Here is a 17,451-nt window from a genome sequence, read left to right as displayed (position 1 = left end):
CCCAAAGAGAGTGCTGCATCAGCAGTTTGTTGGCGACCACCTCTGACTAATGTTGTCTGGCTGATGACACATTTTTCTTTCATCTCTCATTTCACTGCAGGTGTAGCATGTTTTGATGCTCTCTCATGATGAATTCATTCCACGTAGTGTAATTCACACATCAACCCGTCCTGACTCATTAGAGGTGGTGAGATCTAAAAAGTGTTGCTGAATTAATGGACGCTGGTCATTGTTATTTCAAGCAAGCATTTGCAACAGGGTCACGTGTAAAAGGAGGCCAAATTAGGCATCAAAGAATATGAACAATACATTATCATGGCGTAGTAAAACATCACGAAACAAAACTCCTTAAAACTTTTGTGTCAAATCAAATCTGATTTTGATGATTTTGATTTTACAAAGCAGGTTTTAAACAACAGTGCAGATCTATTCAATGTAAAAAGACATCTTATCTTGGCCATGTGAAGGAAAATGTGTGTGCAATAATCCAGCATGTGTGTGCAGACTATTCCACAAAATAAAAGTAGTTTTCATTTGATTTCAGTTCCTTCACCTCATGTGAACCTCTAATTTCTGTGGTGTCCAGTCAGACTGTGTTACGGCCCGGAGAGCTCACTGTCCTGGCAGAGAGGGGAAAAGGCAACCCATCGCAATGACTTAGATCTGAAAACTATTTACAGAGCTGAGCTGCCCTGCCCTAAATCGTTGCCCAAGTAGCTGTCAGCTCTTTTACTCATCTCCGCTGCTGTGACCTGAAAGTCACCCAGGTGAATGTAGCTGTGAGTCAGGCCGAATTTGGTTTATGTAATGTTGTTTTTGGTCGGGCACTCATCCCGGAACAAGAAAACCCACTTAATGATCATAAAGCCGATGACCCTCCTGTGCTTTATCTGCAAAACATCCTCCTTCCGCTCTTTTATTTTCTCGTATATTTACCCCTCTTGTGCCCTTATCTCACGTCCAGCCCTGTCCTCTGCTCACTTTCTCATTTTGCACTCCTATCTCTCTCTTCCTGCCACCGAGGGAAACAAAATACTGTTGCTATGGAAACTGCTCACAGAGAAGGAGAGAGGCAGCTTATGAGACTTCCAGTGTGGAGACAGAAGCCTATATATGGCCATTTCCTGTCTGCGGGCAGGGAGGTGGGTTCAACCTTCTATGAACATTGTGTCTCTCTTTCCTGTGTGAAAACACTACGAGACAGATGGAGTGACAGACAGAGTTAGAAAGAGACAGAGAAACAGAGAGAGACACAGATAGGGGAACAAAGAGACAGGAGGAAAGATGTATGGAGTCTGGTCTGGTTGATATTGATCATGAAATTTGGCAGGAACTGTCTTGTTGTTGTTAGACCATCCAGCTTTCTCCCTGTTGCACAATACGACACACACTATTCCTAGCTCTACATCTCTACACTTTTGCTCTGGCTATGACTCACACCGCTAAAAACACACTGACAAACCTTTTACATCATGGCTGCAGCCACTGCTCTTAAAACCCGCAAGGGCAACACTCAGCGGCTGAATACTGATCAGTGCATAAATGTGAATCAAACAGGATGTCAATGATTGACTTTAAACGTGGAGCGTCATCTCTGAAGCAGATTTATTCTGTGGTTGAAAACTGTCGAATTCAGCATTAAAAATGCACCAAAAACCAACTTCAGTACTGTTTGAATCTGATTAACACACACATCCTAAAGCCTTCTTTCTCTCTGTCCCTCTGGCTGAGAGAGCCAAACCTCTTCTCCGGCAGCATTTCTTGTCACTTTGACTGTCACGCAATATCTAGCAGAAGCAGGATTTATTGGTGTTTGCTTCACTGGAAAAATCTAATAAGATTTGATAGAAACAGGGTACTTTGTTTTGTCCCAAGTTCCTACTCTGCCTCTCATAAGGACACAAGGTACAGGAGATAATATTTCTTGGCTCTTATTTTGGTGTCTAGACAGACAGGAAACATAATCTACTTGACTCTTCATCGGAAGAGATCAACACTGTTGGGGGTTCTGTCCCGCTGCTCTGCCAGTTGGACGCAGGGAAGGTTTCTAATCACGATCCTTAAGGACTTCAATCCCGGGGAATTTCGTGTGAACATGATTAAATGCTTCAGGGAAAATTTTAAAAATGGGACGGAGACTTGGACTGCCTCACCCAAAAGAAAAAAACCATCCAGAACAGAAGCAGTGGGACAGGGGAGATGAATACACCTCTGGGACTGCGTTTGTGTTGTAATTTCCTCTCATAAGTTTAACAAAGGAGAACCGCTGACAGTCATCATCATCATAATCATCCTCAACCTACTGGAAATGATCTCTGTATTTGTTTTTGTATGTGATGAACACAAATGAGGAGCATGAGAAGAAGAACAAAAAGCACAAAATGAAAATGAAATGACAATGAATTTAATGATAACATCAACAAATGGATATTAATACATTAAGCAAAGAAAATACAAACAGAAACAAATGAGCCAAGAAGAGCTGGCAGCCTTACATGACAAAATCACAAGATGTAGAGGATGGAGCTGGTTATCAAATCTTGCCTGTGAGTAGAGCACACAGACTATTTTTCACGTTTTCATATCTTACATGTATGTAAACGAAGCCCTTTCCAAAATGTAATGTTACCAATTTTTAGATGCATTAAAGATATGTAAATATTAGCCGGATTTGAGTCATTTGAAGGAATAAAATGTTCCAGAAACAATGTTTAAGCTTCATTTGCATCTTCCACAGTTTCCTCATGTGCTGCAGCCAGTCTTTTTTGGCAGGTACAGGAACATAAACTGGACAAGCCATCTAATGACATCAACACAACATGAAATAAGAAATGTAATACAGCCAAATAACAAATACGATCTTTAGTAACGACACACTCACATGGATGAGATGAGACAATAATTAACAAGTTCATAATACACATGTTCTCCTTCAGTCTGCTCTCTCTCTCTCACACACACATTCACACACATAATTTAAATATGAATCACCCAACACAAAATATGGACAATAAGAATGAGAGATGGAGCATGCAATTCAATGGATTATGGACACAAATGACTCAGTGGTGAGAGGAGGATGTAGGTGACATACTACGGTTGACAATTAACACTTTCTTTCTCTCATACAGTCACACAGACAGCTACCTGATATCACAGCTGTTGTATTGGCATCATAGACCTTCTGTTTGTCTTTCCTTCAATCTGTCGGTCACTACTCTCTGCGTATTGTTTTTTTTTTAATGATTTATTTCCCTGTCTGTGTTTTTCACATCTAATGGAGCAGAGACTGAAGAGCTGTGACCTCGCCAGCTCATTCGAGTCATCTGTATGTGCTTTAGAGAGGATATTGACAGAAAACAAATGCAGGGCGTGTGTCTGCGCAGACACCCGTGTCTGTAGTTTTAATATAAATTATTAAAGCTATAAGAATATGGAAAGTTAGGGTGCTCTTAGAGAGGCAAGTGGCCTTGAAAGGACTATTAGAAGTGCAAAGGAGGAGAAGGGGGTGGATGACTTCATGAATGTAGACTATTCTTTCACGCTTCTGTTGCTAATTCATAAAAATGGGTCATACTAGCGTGCACTAAATGTATAAAACACATAACGTGTGCGACAAGCTAATTGTCTGCTGTCTGTGCACAAATGGCGATTTCATGTATAAAAGTGTGTTTTTTTGAAGCCAACATGAAGTGATTCTCTGTGCAATCGCTATGAAGATGTGTGCACGTCTGTGTGCTTGCAGCTATGCATGTGTGAAAGGGGAAGGGAAAAAAGCCACAGTGCAAGGCTATGTCTGTATATTCTGCTCGGGGAAATAGGTTGTGATGGTCTGAGCTGTGCGAGCAACCTACATCAGGCAGCAAAGTGCCTCTAAGTGTTTAAATGCAGGGTCCAGTGAGGTGAACTATTTAAATGCAGTACTTGTAGTAGGTCAGCGAGGCTCTGTGGCTGCTTAGGAAATGGATTCATGGGAGCTTTCAATGCTTTACTGGCTGAAATTTTTGAGCCCCCATCTTCTTTTAAGATGTTAAAATTCAGGTTTCATTTTAAGGAAAAGGGTCATTTCTGAGTCATGGTTGTGTTAAATTGAGTTATGCATTGCTCATGCTTGCTTGTAAGCATAACAATAAAATAATTTGTGTGCGCGCTCTTTTATGATTATTCATGCACGTTTACACAGATAGAACTGACACAGAAGAAGAGAAAATCTGCAAATATAGTGTCAGAAACTTGGCGCCTACTTCTTAAAGAAGCTTAGAAGTCATCTACAAGGGAAATGACGGAATATAATTTACTCCCTGTGAAGTTAATACCCTTTCATATGGGGGAAGTGAGAGAGGGGGGGGGGAGCCATTTGGGTGGGGGTAAGTGAGAATGGGTGAGAGATTGGGTGAAAGAGAAATGAGAAACTGTCAGGGAGGGAGGGGGACAGAGTGAGAAACGCTCACAAGGCGGATAGAAGAAGTAAGAAGAGGAGGAGAGAATTACCCCGTCATATAGCTGAAGAGTGTGAAGCTGCAGAGTGGAGAGGAGAGATAATGGCCTGTGAGGCTTCCTCCCTTCCTTCCAGCCAAGCCATTGCAGGCTTAGTACAGAGTGTCAGCAAGCACAGAGACAGGAATAATCTCTCGCTGAGAAATACACACTCAACTTGTGAAACTCTACAACTAGAATTTAACCGCTGTATCACATCGCACTACAAAGCTAATTTGTGAAGGCTAATGTTTGATGAGAAAAGTGGACGGAAGCAAAAAGACGGGCAGCGTGGTTGAGCGTGGAGAGGATTTTATTTTCATCCCCCGTTTCCTCATTACATCTGGTAAGCCCTCGACTTTTTCGGGATCTCTCTCTCTCTCAAACTGTGGAAATTATCTGGGAGGAAAGAAGAGGGCAGCAGAAACTGAGCACTGCAATTGTCTACGTTAACCACCCCGCATGTATTCATTCAGAGAGATGGAAAGTAAAGGGAGAGAGTTTATAAATGTGTGCTCTCGCCAACCTCTTTCCCTTTCAACACTGAAATCTATGGTGACCCACTTCCATTATTCAGATGATTGTGGAAGCTCCGGTGCACCTTGTTCTGTTCTCGGTAGCTACAACCCAAATCTGGTCTGTTCCTGTTGCCCCAGCTGACCTTCATATCGCATCAATATAACCTCATCACTGATGGATTCAGGAGCCTAAGGGCCAGACTTTCCGCCATCCATTAATTCGTCCTGGCATATCAAATGTAGCACAAAACTGAAGCTACTGAGCCCTAGAAATGAATTCTTTATGCTATGCTAATTTTTGCGTATACGGTCACTCATACGTGAATAATTCCTATTAAAAAAAGGTATTGACTCTGACCACATTCTGGCCTTTTCTTCCCTAAAAAACCCTTTGTGTCTGCACCAGTAAATAGCTTAATAATTACAAAATAAATCATAGCCACACTCCTGCTGTCGGGTAGAAAAGTGGTACACACATGCAGCAGCAGGTCTCAGCCAGTATAAACACAAGACACGTGCAGGTGGGAGCCCATATGAATGTATGTTTACACGTATGTGAATGTAAGAGGGCTGCACACAAACTCAGCCTCTCTAATGTGGAATTCAAGGTTTTTCCATTTGAGTTGCATGCTCCCTCTCTGCAAAGAAGTACTTTCACTACCAGCTTTACAGTGTACACAGTGTGTTTGCATCACAGTTCCTCTTTCTCCCCTGTTACCAACAGGAAACAGATTATGATTCTGCAGTTCAGATGTTTAAACAGGGATTAAAAAAAAAAAACCCAGGCCAATAACAGAATACATGACAAACCCCCCCCCACCCAAAAAAAACGATGGCTGAAATAATCTGATTTACTAGTATAAAATGTGTTTCTAAATTCCTTTCACAAAAGGACATGGATAAAAAACTAATCCTGGATCAGCAGTCTGTACTGATTGGGTCTTTTTTTAATGCTAAAATGCAATGCAACATACCGCTCTGTGGCTAACAGAGGATCCAAACCATTTTTTGCAGAATAAAAACAGAGATTGGAGCAGGCCACTCCGCTCACAAAGCCAATCATCAGTCCCATCTTTAGATCAGATATTGCACAAGTTACTGACTAACAGATCTCTAAAAGTCAGTGATAGCATCATTTATTGTTTAGCTACCAGAGGCAGATAGAGTTATCCACGAGGAACAAAGAGCTATGGGTCAGCTTATGTGGGAACGTGACAGAAAATCAGCGTGAAAGGAGGAACTGCCCTTGAAAACTATTAACACTGAATAAGAGTTTGTAACATTAGAGGATCCTAACATGAGCCTGCCATTCTTGGAAATCCCAGATCGGCACCGAGTGAGGTCAAAGGTCAACGCCCACCCCCTGTCTGAGACACTAAAGATGTTGGGATGTTGCGGTTTCTTCGTATTCTAGAGACTCTAAGATGTAGTCGGCCTATGCTCAGTCACGGCTTTGTCCTTTTCCTGAGAACATAGAAGGAATGTGTTATAGATTTAGTGCCACTAAATTTTATGGCTGACTTTTTCGTGTGTGTGTGTATGTATGTGTGGGTGTCTAAGTATTCTTGTCTTACCCGGCGTTGGCTGAGGCTGCCCGGGCTGGTCGGGGAGGGGCTGGCAGATTTCCCCGAATGAGGAGTGGACAGCTGACTGGCCGGCGTCCCGTTCACTGGAACGAGAGAGAGAGAAAATGGAGCAGGGTGGAAGAGACGGAGAGAAATATTGAAAGATGATCCTTTAAAATGTGAATGCATGTTTTCTAGAACAGTTATATTTCTGAGTGTCTAGCAGGAGCCCACACTTCCACCCTCAGCATCTATCCATTCACATGAATGAGGCAGAGGAGGAGGAGGAGGATAAGAGGGGGAGTAAGAGAGAGAGGAAAAGAGCACTCAAGTCCACACTGGTCTATTTTGTTTTTACTTCAGCCAAAAACAAATAATGTTGCTCTAAATCTCCCTGAAACGAGCCTTTAAACAAATGTGCACCGAATAATTTCAGCATGTTCCAGGTTTCAGGTTGATGGCTGGAGGGAAACATACAACACCAGGCTGTCCTCATTTGCAACCAGATCCTCTAATTCAGTGCACTTGTGACCTCAGCTCGGTCCACTTTTCCAGCTGCAGCGCAGCACAAAAACCCAGCGGCATCACCTCATTAAACAAGAACATTGGATTAATCAACACTGCACCCGAGTGTGTGGTCAAGCAAAAGCCAGATTCAAAAAAGAAAAAAGGCTAACAGTATCATCATGAACCTGCACACAAAACATGAGCCTGTCTTTCATCTTACTGAAAACATGGGAGATTGTCTCCTGGCAACAAGACACAGCTAGTTTGACCTAAGTGAACTACAGGCTTCAGAAACTGCAGTATCTGGAGGATACAAAAATGCTTATTCTTCAACAGAGATTCAACCCCAGTGAGTCCAACTGGAGGTATGTGGCATTTTTTATGAGAGGAGGACGATCAGGAGCTTCGAAGATCAGCCGGATGGTTGAACTTGTAAAATATATAATGTGACTCTTCCATAGTATTTCGAGGAAAATCAATTAAAAAGATTTAAAAGTGTATAATTTAAAAAAGATTCATTGTTTTCTGCCAGTTCCCCACATTTTTAAAATCATAATCTTATAAATGACTGCCATGTCTGAGCCTTTTTTTTGGTAAGTATTGCTGCGTGTAGACAATATCTCCACCTAACCACATTTTCAGAGACTATCCCTCTCTGTGCAGCACAGAAGTGAAACCTGTGGGAGCGAAGTGGTCCAGCCTTCTCTGTATAATGTTTATTCCCCTGCCGAGATCAAAGAACTTTCTGAATTAATTCAAGACAAAGCAGGTAAAAAACCAACAGCAGACCAAAATAGCACAGGCTGCCACTGCATTACACAAGTCGGATTTTCAATATGAAACAAAGAAACTGCTGTTGTTTAAGCGATTCCTGGACATGTTCATTGATGAAATTCAGCATCAGCGTTACGCACGCGGACAGACACTCCTCCCAGTTACACAACGACAAGCACGAGCATTTAAAGACATCTCTCAACAAATTCATACTACAAAAGCACAACAGGACACTTCGTCACAAAGTCAATGATATTCAAAGTCACATTCGAATCGAAGACAACCCGCAAATGTCCACATATGATCCGAGCAGGAACAAATAAAGTTCAAACGCCGTTTACATTAAAAAAAGAAAAGCCGAATCAAATGTGGTTTCGGGTTCCTACCTTCCACTTCCAGCATGATGAAAAACACAGTGATAATCCAAAGCGCGGTAAAGAGAAGAAGAAGAAGAAGCAGCAGCAGAAGAAGAGGAAGAGGAAGAAGAAGAGGGACAGCACCTCTGCACGCGCTCCGTCCGAGTGTGATAGTAAACTGTGGTGAATGGGAGAGACGGAGCAGCGCTGTACTACACGGAGAGGCGGAGAGGCTGCCTGCGCAAACTCTGACGCGCACCGGGAGAGAGGGAGAGAGACAGAGAGAGAGAGAGAGAGAGAGAGAGAGAGAGAGAAGCAGAGGGATAGAGAGAGAGAGAGAGAGGGAGGGAGAGAGAAGCAGAGGGATAGAGAGAGAGAGAGAGAGAGAGAGAGAGAGAGAGAGAGGCAGAGGGAGAGAGACAGAGAGAGAGAGAGAGAGAGAGAGAGAGGCAGAGAGAGAGAGAGAGAGAGAGAGAGAAATGACATCTATAATTTTTATAATATTTTGGCGTTGCCTTTTTTACTTCCATGCCAAGAAAACGGGAGACAAACTGGGAGAAGGAGACATCAGTGCAGATAGAGAGAATGAGGACTATATAACATATAGAGGGGAGTCATTCAAGTAGCCTAGACTGGGATGGAGGGCTGGCTGGATTCTGGAGGCTCTATTGTTCGTTGTCCAAACATCCTCAAGTAACAAATGCAGCTATTTTTGAACTGAACGTTCACCCAAAGCAGCAGCTAAAGCAGCAGCATGCTCTGCTCCTACTGCTGCAGTTAGAGTATACAGTAGAGGCTGTATAGTGTTAGAGCCAGTTGGTGGTCCTGTTCACATGTGCATATGCCCTTGAGCAAGACAATGAACCCCATCCTGCTCCCAATGTGTGTGTTCGGAATGCAAGTCGCATTAGACCAAAGCATCTGCCAGATGAATGTAAAGCAATGCTTTCTTTCGAGATTCATCTTCCATCGACGGTCAACATATCACATACACGAAGAGATCGGCTGAGAAGCAAGATACCAATTTGACCAGAATGCAATGCAGCCACAAAAGACGAGGTGTGTTTCAGCTTTCTTTCACACCTGCTGTGTTAAACGCTATGGTTGCACAAAACTTTACAAGCAAGCTGTGCTGGCATGAATATGGAAAAGCACCTCATGTGTCTGCCTGTTGCCAGCTGTGTGGTGTGCTGGATGATACATAGGCTGCATTCTGTAATATAAAAAACAAAACAAAAACATAGCCTTACAATGATGGTGGAATGTGCATCTAAAATTAGGTAACTAGTGGCCTAACAGTTGTTCTTATATTTCTATTTTTATTTGGCTTTTACATGTAGACCTACGAGTCAGTTCATGCTTTTTCAATGCCAAAGTAGAAAACAACAAGAGACTCCAGCCATGCTAACGGCTCTCTGAGGCTGTAATGGGCACTGTGGCGCTTATTAGCTCACATTTGCTAATTAGCACGCTGAACACAAAGTACATCTAAGGCTGATGGGAATGTCGTTTGTTTTGTCAACTTTAACTTTAACCTGATGGTGGCTGTAGATAAAAAGTTAAAGGTCCCACATTATGCTCATTTCAGCTCTATATTTTTATTCTGGGACACCACTAGAGTAGCTTTGCATGATTCACAGTTTAAAAAAGTCGTCATTTATCTGCTACTGGCCCTTCACGCAGCCCCTCAGTTCACCCTCTGTCTGAAACAAGCCGTTTTAGACAGACTGAACAACCCCCAAAAACTTGAAGAGTAGTCCGGAGCAGAGTGGCCGAATAACTCTAAGACTGACTGAGCGGGTGGATGAGCGTCCCTGTACTTGGTGGGTGTGCTGTACCTGGAGCAGATGACCTGTTGGGGGCATGGCTGAGCACGGTGACTGTATTGTTGTGACATCACAACCTCAGGGAAGCTCGTTTTAAAGGCACATTTTCTGAATACGGGCTGCGTGCATTTCTCCGTGGACTGAGCGTTTTGATACTTTCACAGTATCTCTGCAGCACCTAGACCTGCTTTACAATCAAAAAAGACATGGAAATCTCACTTTCTACAATCCTTTAAAGGTCCCATACCTTTAAGGGATCACCAACGTTTCATCCTCTGAGGACCATGAATGCCAGAACCAAATGTCATGACAATCCATACAATCCAATAGTTGAGATATTTCAGTCTGGACCAAAGTGGTGGACTGACTGACAGACCAACATTTCCATCTCTAGAGCCAAGACGCTAGCATGGCTAAAAATCCAACATAATGCAACACAAACATGATAAAACAGTGCAGAAACACTGCCAGCACAATTATATTATGTGGTAGCAATGCATCTTGTCGTGCGAGAAAACTAAATACTAAAAAACAAAAGCTGTAACTATGGCAAGCTTTATGGGTCAATGCATGTATACAGGAGTTTCTATTTAAGATTTTTTTTTCTTCTCCATCTTGGGAAAGACTTCCTACATAATAGCCTTAATGGATTAATGGGTCTTAATGACTGGCCAATCACATTCTTCCCTTTACATCTCTTATCATGTGTATATCATCACACCTTTATTTTAAAGAACCACATCTTATCATACACATACTGTGTAGTAAAAATGGATTATTAATAATGACAAACACATATGGCTCTTAACAGCTAATAACATATGGAAGTTCATGCATGAGGGCTGTCAAAAGGTATTCTGGGAAATATGCCTCACAACACATGTTTTGGGACAATTGCAGCTATAAAATGGGCAAAACACAGTCAAACAAATCACAAATTTCTGACTGTTGAAAGTAGCCAACATAAGAGTGTCAATATAAGCTGTTTCATAAACACAAAGCTGCCTGGAGGCATGTCATTATCTTGCCTTTAGTGCAAATATCAATACTACTCTGGCTATGAATTTGTTTTTCTTGCAGCCTCTGTTACTTGGTTTGGTCTCTGTTATTTGTCACGCTCCCCGTGCTTAGCTCTTTTTCAGAATATACATTTGAACCCCTTCATGAGTAGGTTTTATAAAGCAAGAAAGGTGGTGAAGGCTGCAGACATCATGCGATCACAGTTGGGAGTGTCACAGCCGGCAGCTGATCCTCTGGAGATACGCTGGGTTTTTTATTTGCGGGTGGGCTGCCCTGCACACTTCACCATAAAGCCCCTCACGTCATACGGTGACAAAAGGTGAGACCCTGAAGTATCAGAAGTGATGCTTGCTGACACCATCTGCAGCTCTTTGTTAATTTTAGCTGACATGAGGCATCAGAGGAGAGCAGTGAGACAGATGGCGAGACAGGGAGAGAAACTATGTCTGAGTGCAAATTGTTCTCTCACATTATTTTGGGTCTGTGTGTATAGGCGCTCAGCTGGGGTTGTGAGATCATCATCAGAATGAAGCCTGAGTGATGACAATGTCAGCCCGACACATAACAACCTGCCCACCCACCACCCACCACATCAGACCCTCCATACCTGCCATTTCTTTCAAGATGTCTTTGTTACCTTGATTGCAAGGTGAATTATGTTGTGCTTAGTAGTTGAAATGTAATCAGTTGTGTAATCATTGATGGTCGGTCAGAAAAAGTCAAGATGTAATTTGTATCTTGAGATTTAATCAGTTGAAATTCATAAAAACATGATGCATCTTAGTGCCACGTTTTCATTATCTGATGCTCCTTGTTTATATCAAAATGAATATTTGATTACTGCGTAATGATGAGAAGCATTAGACGAAGACCTATGATTCATCGACCACGTTAGACCGAGAGTATGATTCACACACCAAACATACCGACAACACATACGTCTCTATTGCTTTGATGTTTTTCAGTAAGAACAAGGAAGGAGGGTTCAATGCCATCCGTCGGGAAGCAGCCAAGATAAGTTGTTTTGTTATTGCTGCGTTTCTAAATTGATTCAGCATATTTCTCAGAAGGCTCATGTTCTTGAAGCAGACCAGACGAGACAATGTGTTCGTCTATTCTAATAAAGCAATAAAAAAAACAGACAAAAAAGTTTCTGGATTTTATCCTCAATTTGCAACAGAAATGTTTTCCTTTATTTATATGTCACTTTGTTATGCAGTAAATGGTCAGAATAGCTACTTTACACATTAAATGATTGTGATTACTTTTTACTAACATAATTCATTTTCTTCAGATACGGCTATTTATGTAAAATTTTAGTTTTTAGGTTAAATATTTTAATAATTTTAACGCACAGTAAATCTGGTTTTCAATCTTTGAATAAAAAAAATCATATCACCTTTGAAAAATGATGCAGAGTTGAGATGGGTAAGGAAAGGTCTTTCAACTTGTAAAGCTATTGATTCATTATTTTAAGCTGACATATCTATAGCGCCTATCCCCACCTCACATTTAACAAATCACGTGACTTTTGGTGACCATTTGGCTGCACCAATGATGATTTAGGTGCGTCTGATTAAAGGGTCGAATACTTATTCAAACACACACACACACCAAGAAGCAGCCAGACACACAGAGGGACACCAGGTGGTGTTTGACAGCACATGTACTGTGTTACATGGTCTCTCGCTCTCCCCGTCTCACTCTCTTTCACTGTCTCAGACATAATTCACGCTATCACATCTTCTCTGTGCAGATTATTAGATGTGATAAGAAATATTACTAATGCCTGTGTTGGCTGAATGGAAAATTAATACAGGATTTCAAAGCTGCTTTCAAAACAGCTGAAGACCAGCAGCAGGGTTTGAAATTAATGGCGTTATTTACTGTGCTCTCTACAAGTATGGATAAAAAATAATAAAATTCTACTAGCGCAGGTATCTAAATATCAATAAATAGACAGAGCTTTCTTCTTCGGTGCCCATACTTTTAATTTCATTGCCAAGATCTCAGATAAAAAGGTTTTGAGTTTAGCTGCAATTAAATAACTGACGGAAGCAGCCATAAGATAACATTTTGAATAATTAATCAACTTCCATCTAAATGCATTATTCTGCAGAGTTAATGGGCTTACAGCCCTACACTATTATCATATTTAATACAACTAATACAGTGATGCAAACCAGATTGCACTGTTCTAGCTGGAGATGTCATGTCATCAATTAAGGGGAGTATCTTTCTTTTTTTGCAGCAGATGCTCGTGTTGTCAGTGCATTGTAAGGCCAAAGGTCCATGAGACAACATTAAGATGACAGACATCTCACATTTCCATAATTTCAGCCTTGATGTCAGAAAGCTGTGCACACTCAAACACAAGGTTTAACCCCGGAGGACATGAACAAAAACATCAAGAATGCTTGATATCGATCTGCAAGTCACACACACACACACACACACACACACACACACTCCAGATGAGATCAAACTATCAATGATTGGCATTTTTCTGCTAATAAATGAATAAATTATGAATCATTATTAAAACGATGATTCATTTTCTGTAAATTGATTTATTGACTAATCATTTCAGCAATAGCTTGATTTGATACTGTTCAGGAAACACACTAGTTCTGACAATTGTTGTATTGTTTCTAAAATATTAAATCTCAATTATTAAACGTAATAAATCACACATGTCAATGTCACATCGAATCACAATACCACTGCAACACGGTGAATCTATACATTTTGAAATGTGCCTTTCTTTCAGTATCAGTGGTGAGACTGGACCCCAGTAAGGCTTTCTTGTGAACACACTGAATAACAACAGAGTGGGCACCTCTATACGCCACGTGGTACAGCACACAGTATCAGCTGTTGTTGATTGTTAGCATAATTCTTGGAAAAATTGTCCTCAAGGGAAGGGGGCATGTTGTGTTTTTCAATTAACAAAAACAACAACGACTGAGATGATACGGACTGTGAACATTAAGAGCGTCAGTCAGGGTCAAACAACAGATCGATCAGTTGTCTTTCATTTCCTCCTGTCGCTCCATTCTAAACTCTTCTGGTACAAACTGATTATGTTTTTAGGGCATGAATACAGTGCGGTACAAAGCAGTCAACAGCAGCGCCAGAGCATTTAATGATGTTAAGTAACGGAAGCAGGCGCCAGAAGGGGAACATTTCTCAGAAGTGAAAAGCGTCGGGAAGGTCTGACTCAGGGTTCCAGCGAGGGCCGAGCGTCAGTCAGCTCCGTTCTCCACTGCAGGCCATTTCGCAGGAAGTCACTGCCATATATGGCTGTCACAGGCTATTGTGTCTGTAGCTACATGCGCCTACTGTGCTATGTTTCCATGGCAACCAAGACGAGTCAGTCTTTTTTTTTTCCACCCCACTGTCTCTGTCTCTTGTTTTCTCTCTCTCTCTCTCGCACACACACACACACACACACACACACACACACACACACACACACACACACAGACAGACACACATTAGTATACACCTTCATTCCAGACTCGCTTCAGCCAACGAGATCAGATAGCGTATGACTCACTCTCACAACCTTTTTTCCCAAAGTTTTCAAGCCATCAGCATCCAGAACTTTCTCTGTTCACCCCAGCTGTTTCTCTCCTCCCTTCCCCCTCTTTTCCCTCTGCCTCACCTTTCCTCAACATATTATAGCTACACAACAACTGTTGGTTTCATTCTGCAATGCTACATGGCTGTTTTGAGGTAAAAGAAACAAAACAAAACGTGTCTATGCATGCGTGTGTGCATCAACAGCAGGTGGAACGACTTCTTTCTGGGGAGTTTCTGCATGTTGCATCACCCATCGAACCCAAATTGCCAAACCAAACTAGGTCTCTGAGCACTCAAATCACAAAATAATAACAGGGAGGATGAAAAGTCAAGTGTGCTGTTGCATAACATGGCGTTTTACACACAGCCAGAGCTGAAGCTGTGCAAGCAGGAAAAGATTGGCCTGATATCCGTCAAAGCTCCTAACTAATCACCAAGTCCTCACGAGCTTTGAGCCAGACACACACACACACACACACACACACACACACACACACACACACACTGGTGCATGAATGAAAGCTGCATTCAGGTGTTAGAATTAATACCCTGTATTATTTGAGATCAATTTTGTGCTTTGTTGTTGCCTCAAATGTTTTTTTTTGTTTTGAGACATTCATAAAAGCATCATTATCGGGCACAAACAATGCAGCAGGTACCAGTGCAAGCTCTCACCATTTCATTACATTTCATTAGTATGTCAGGTGAAGAACGGCTTGTGGGGAGCTGCAGGATTGAGTCACCAACCCTCTTCTTTCCCTCTTATCTTCACCACCGCTCCCCTACTTCCTTTTTTTTTACCTCTCTCATCCCTGTTTGCCTTTTTTTCTCCACTCCCTTATGATATCATTCTCATTTGAATTTATATTCTGCATGCAACGAGACACAGCTCACACATGCACACACACACACACAGTAAACACTGCCAGACACTCCGCAGAGCTCTGATTTCATTGCAGTGTTTATTCATACTGTTTTCATTTGCTGCGACGCTGATTGAGTAATGAGCTAGAAAATACTAAGCAATCACATGAGGAAGTATTAGGATACAAACAACTCCCAGCTGTGTCCATCAGGTTTGAGCCACTGCACACACTCTTCATGCACAAACACACACAGATGCAAGCTTAGATATCTGAAAGGACAATGACACCATGCCAAATTCCATTAACAAATGGGTTCATTAAAAGGAAGAGGAAAAAAAAAGAAATAAACTTATTCTACTGTCTTACCGGATGCAGGGGACTTGCTGCGGTGTGATTGGACGGCAGTCCTGGGGGAGCTTCGGCATAGAGAGCCAGACATCTTCCCATAATTCACCGACTTCACCACACGACACTCTGCAAGCACAAAGACGAGACAGACAGAGGTGTTCAGAAACAATAAAATTCCTTCATATTCATTTATTGATCCACTCAAATAGTCTCCAAAACTTATTTACGTTTTAGAAAAAGAGTCAAAGACAAAAATCCAGACAAGGCAGCAATGGAACTACATGTGAAGGAAGAGACACACACAAAATGATGCACTAGAGGAGTGAATATTGAGTGTGACACTATGACATGACATTGTTGTTGTTACACACACATCTAAATGACAAGCTTTAACACAATAACAACTGAGCATTTTGAAACACACATCAGTTATGTGAGACTTTGTCTTTTCTTTTAATGTTTTCATTGATTTTGACCTCAAGTCATGCAAAGAAAACACCAAACCACTAAATGTGGCTACACAGGTGTAATTGGTTTTACATTCAAGTCCCCTGCAAAAATGAGTCCTGACCTTCACTGGGCTCTCTTTCCAAATGCAATTATTGTGGTGTTTCAGGAGAGACAGCTATGACTCACGCAGGTCTGATATTTTACAGACACACAGTCCTGGTAAATGAGCCATGTGATGGCACTCACACACCCTCCCTGCCTCCTTCATCCCCAAAACTTTGCTCCTCTCCTGTTCATTAACCCAGCCCCATTATAGCTCATTACCATTATAGACCAGCGGGAAGGGGAAATTATACACAGTCTGCCATGTGTGCGTCTTGTGTGTGTGTGTGTTATTTGCTTGCGTGGCAGTCGTTGTGGCCCAGTGATTAATGTACAATGCAGAGCGTTAACATGATGACAGTGTGCCAGAGCTGAGGCAGAGGCGATAATTATAGTGATGCTGAGAGGAGGCGAAGTTGTCTGCAGCTCTGACTCCGACTGTCTGTTTCGTTTGTCGCTCTGCTTTCCCATCTGTACATTTCTGCCTCGTGCCTCCTGCCCTCTGCCTCTTGCTCTCTGTCTCCCAGGGTATGAGGAGGCGTCAAATTGGGCTTTCCATCTTCTGGGATAGAGAACAAATTATAGTGTGGGGGGGGGGCGAAACTCACGTCCTTGTCCCCACAAGGTTACGCATTTACTTTAGCGTTAAAATTAAGACTTTGCTTTTGGTGAAGGTCAGTTTTAAGGTTGTTGTCTGGCATTTACATACTATGGCTGAGTGTAAGTCTGTACAATGTCCTCAATGCAACAAAAACAGAACGAATAGTTCATTTTAAGAAAGAAAATAAAGATATATATGGAGACTAGGCAGAGCTGATATTTTTGATCATGGCCAAAATCAGTGTATTACAACAGCATTTAGATTATTCAGATGGAAAGTCTGATTTAAAATGTTTTAACTACAAATGTAACCCTAATTTCACCCAAATTATATGCAGCTTAATTAAACCAGGTTTCACGCAATATAATATTATAGGCTTTTTTGTCCTTTGCAATGAAATAAGTAGAGCAGGGTTATATCTGATGTCCCCAACTGTATTACATTACATCTCAGTTTT

The 17,451-nt window shown here is 41.7% G+C and overlaps 1 protein-coding gene across 3 annotated transcripts in view; it reads right to left on the bottom strand.

Annotated features, from left to right (window-relative positions):
* The window catches only part of LOC139294924 (serine/threonine-protein kinase DCLK1-like), a 45,708-nt gene that overhangs the window by 9,079 nt on the left and 19,178 nt on the right, over positions 1 to 17,451 (bottom strand). For 2 of the 3 annotated variants that reach the window (XM_070916925.1, XM_070916926.1), the window contains 2 exons: positions 15,860 to 15,967; positions 6,569 to 6,663 (listed from right to left, as the gene is read on the bottom strand). In XM_070916925.1, the coding sequence (XP_070773026.1) occupies positions 6,569 to 6,663; positions 15,860 to 15,967 (203 nt within the window). Of the gene's footprint in view, positions 1 to 5,245; positions 5,261 to 6,568; positions 6,664 to 15,681; positions 15,691 to 15,859; positions 15,968 to 17,451 lie in introns of all 3 variants that reach the window. The other variant, XM_070916927.1, reaches the window with a different exon arrangement.

Source organism: Enoplosus armatus, chromosome 13, assembly GCF_043641665.1.
Source record: "Enoplosus armatus isolate fEnoArm2 chromosome 13, fEnoArm2.hap1, whole genome shotgun sequence".
In the NCBI taxonomy this organism is placed as follows: domain Eukaryota; kingdom Metazoa; phylum Chordata; class Actinopteri; order Centrarchiformes; family Enoplosidae; genus Enoplosus; species Enoplosus armatus.
This window is presented reverse-complemented; position numbering and strand designations above follow the sequence as displayed.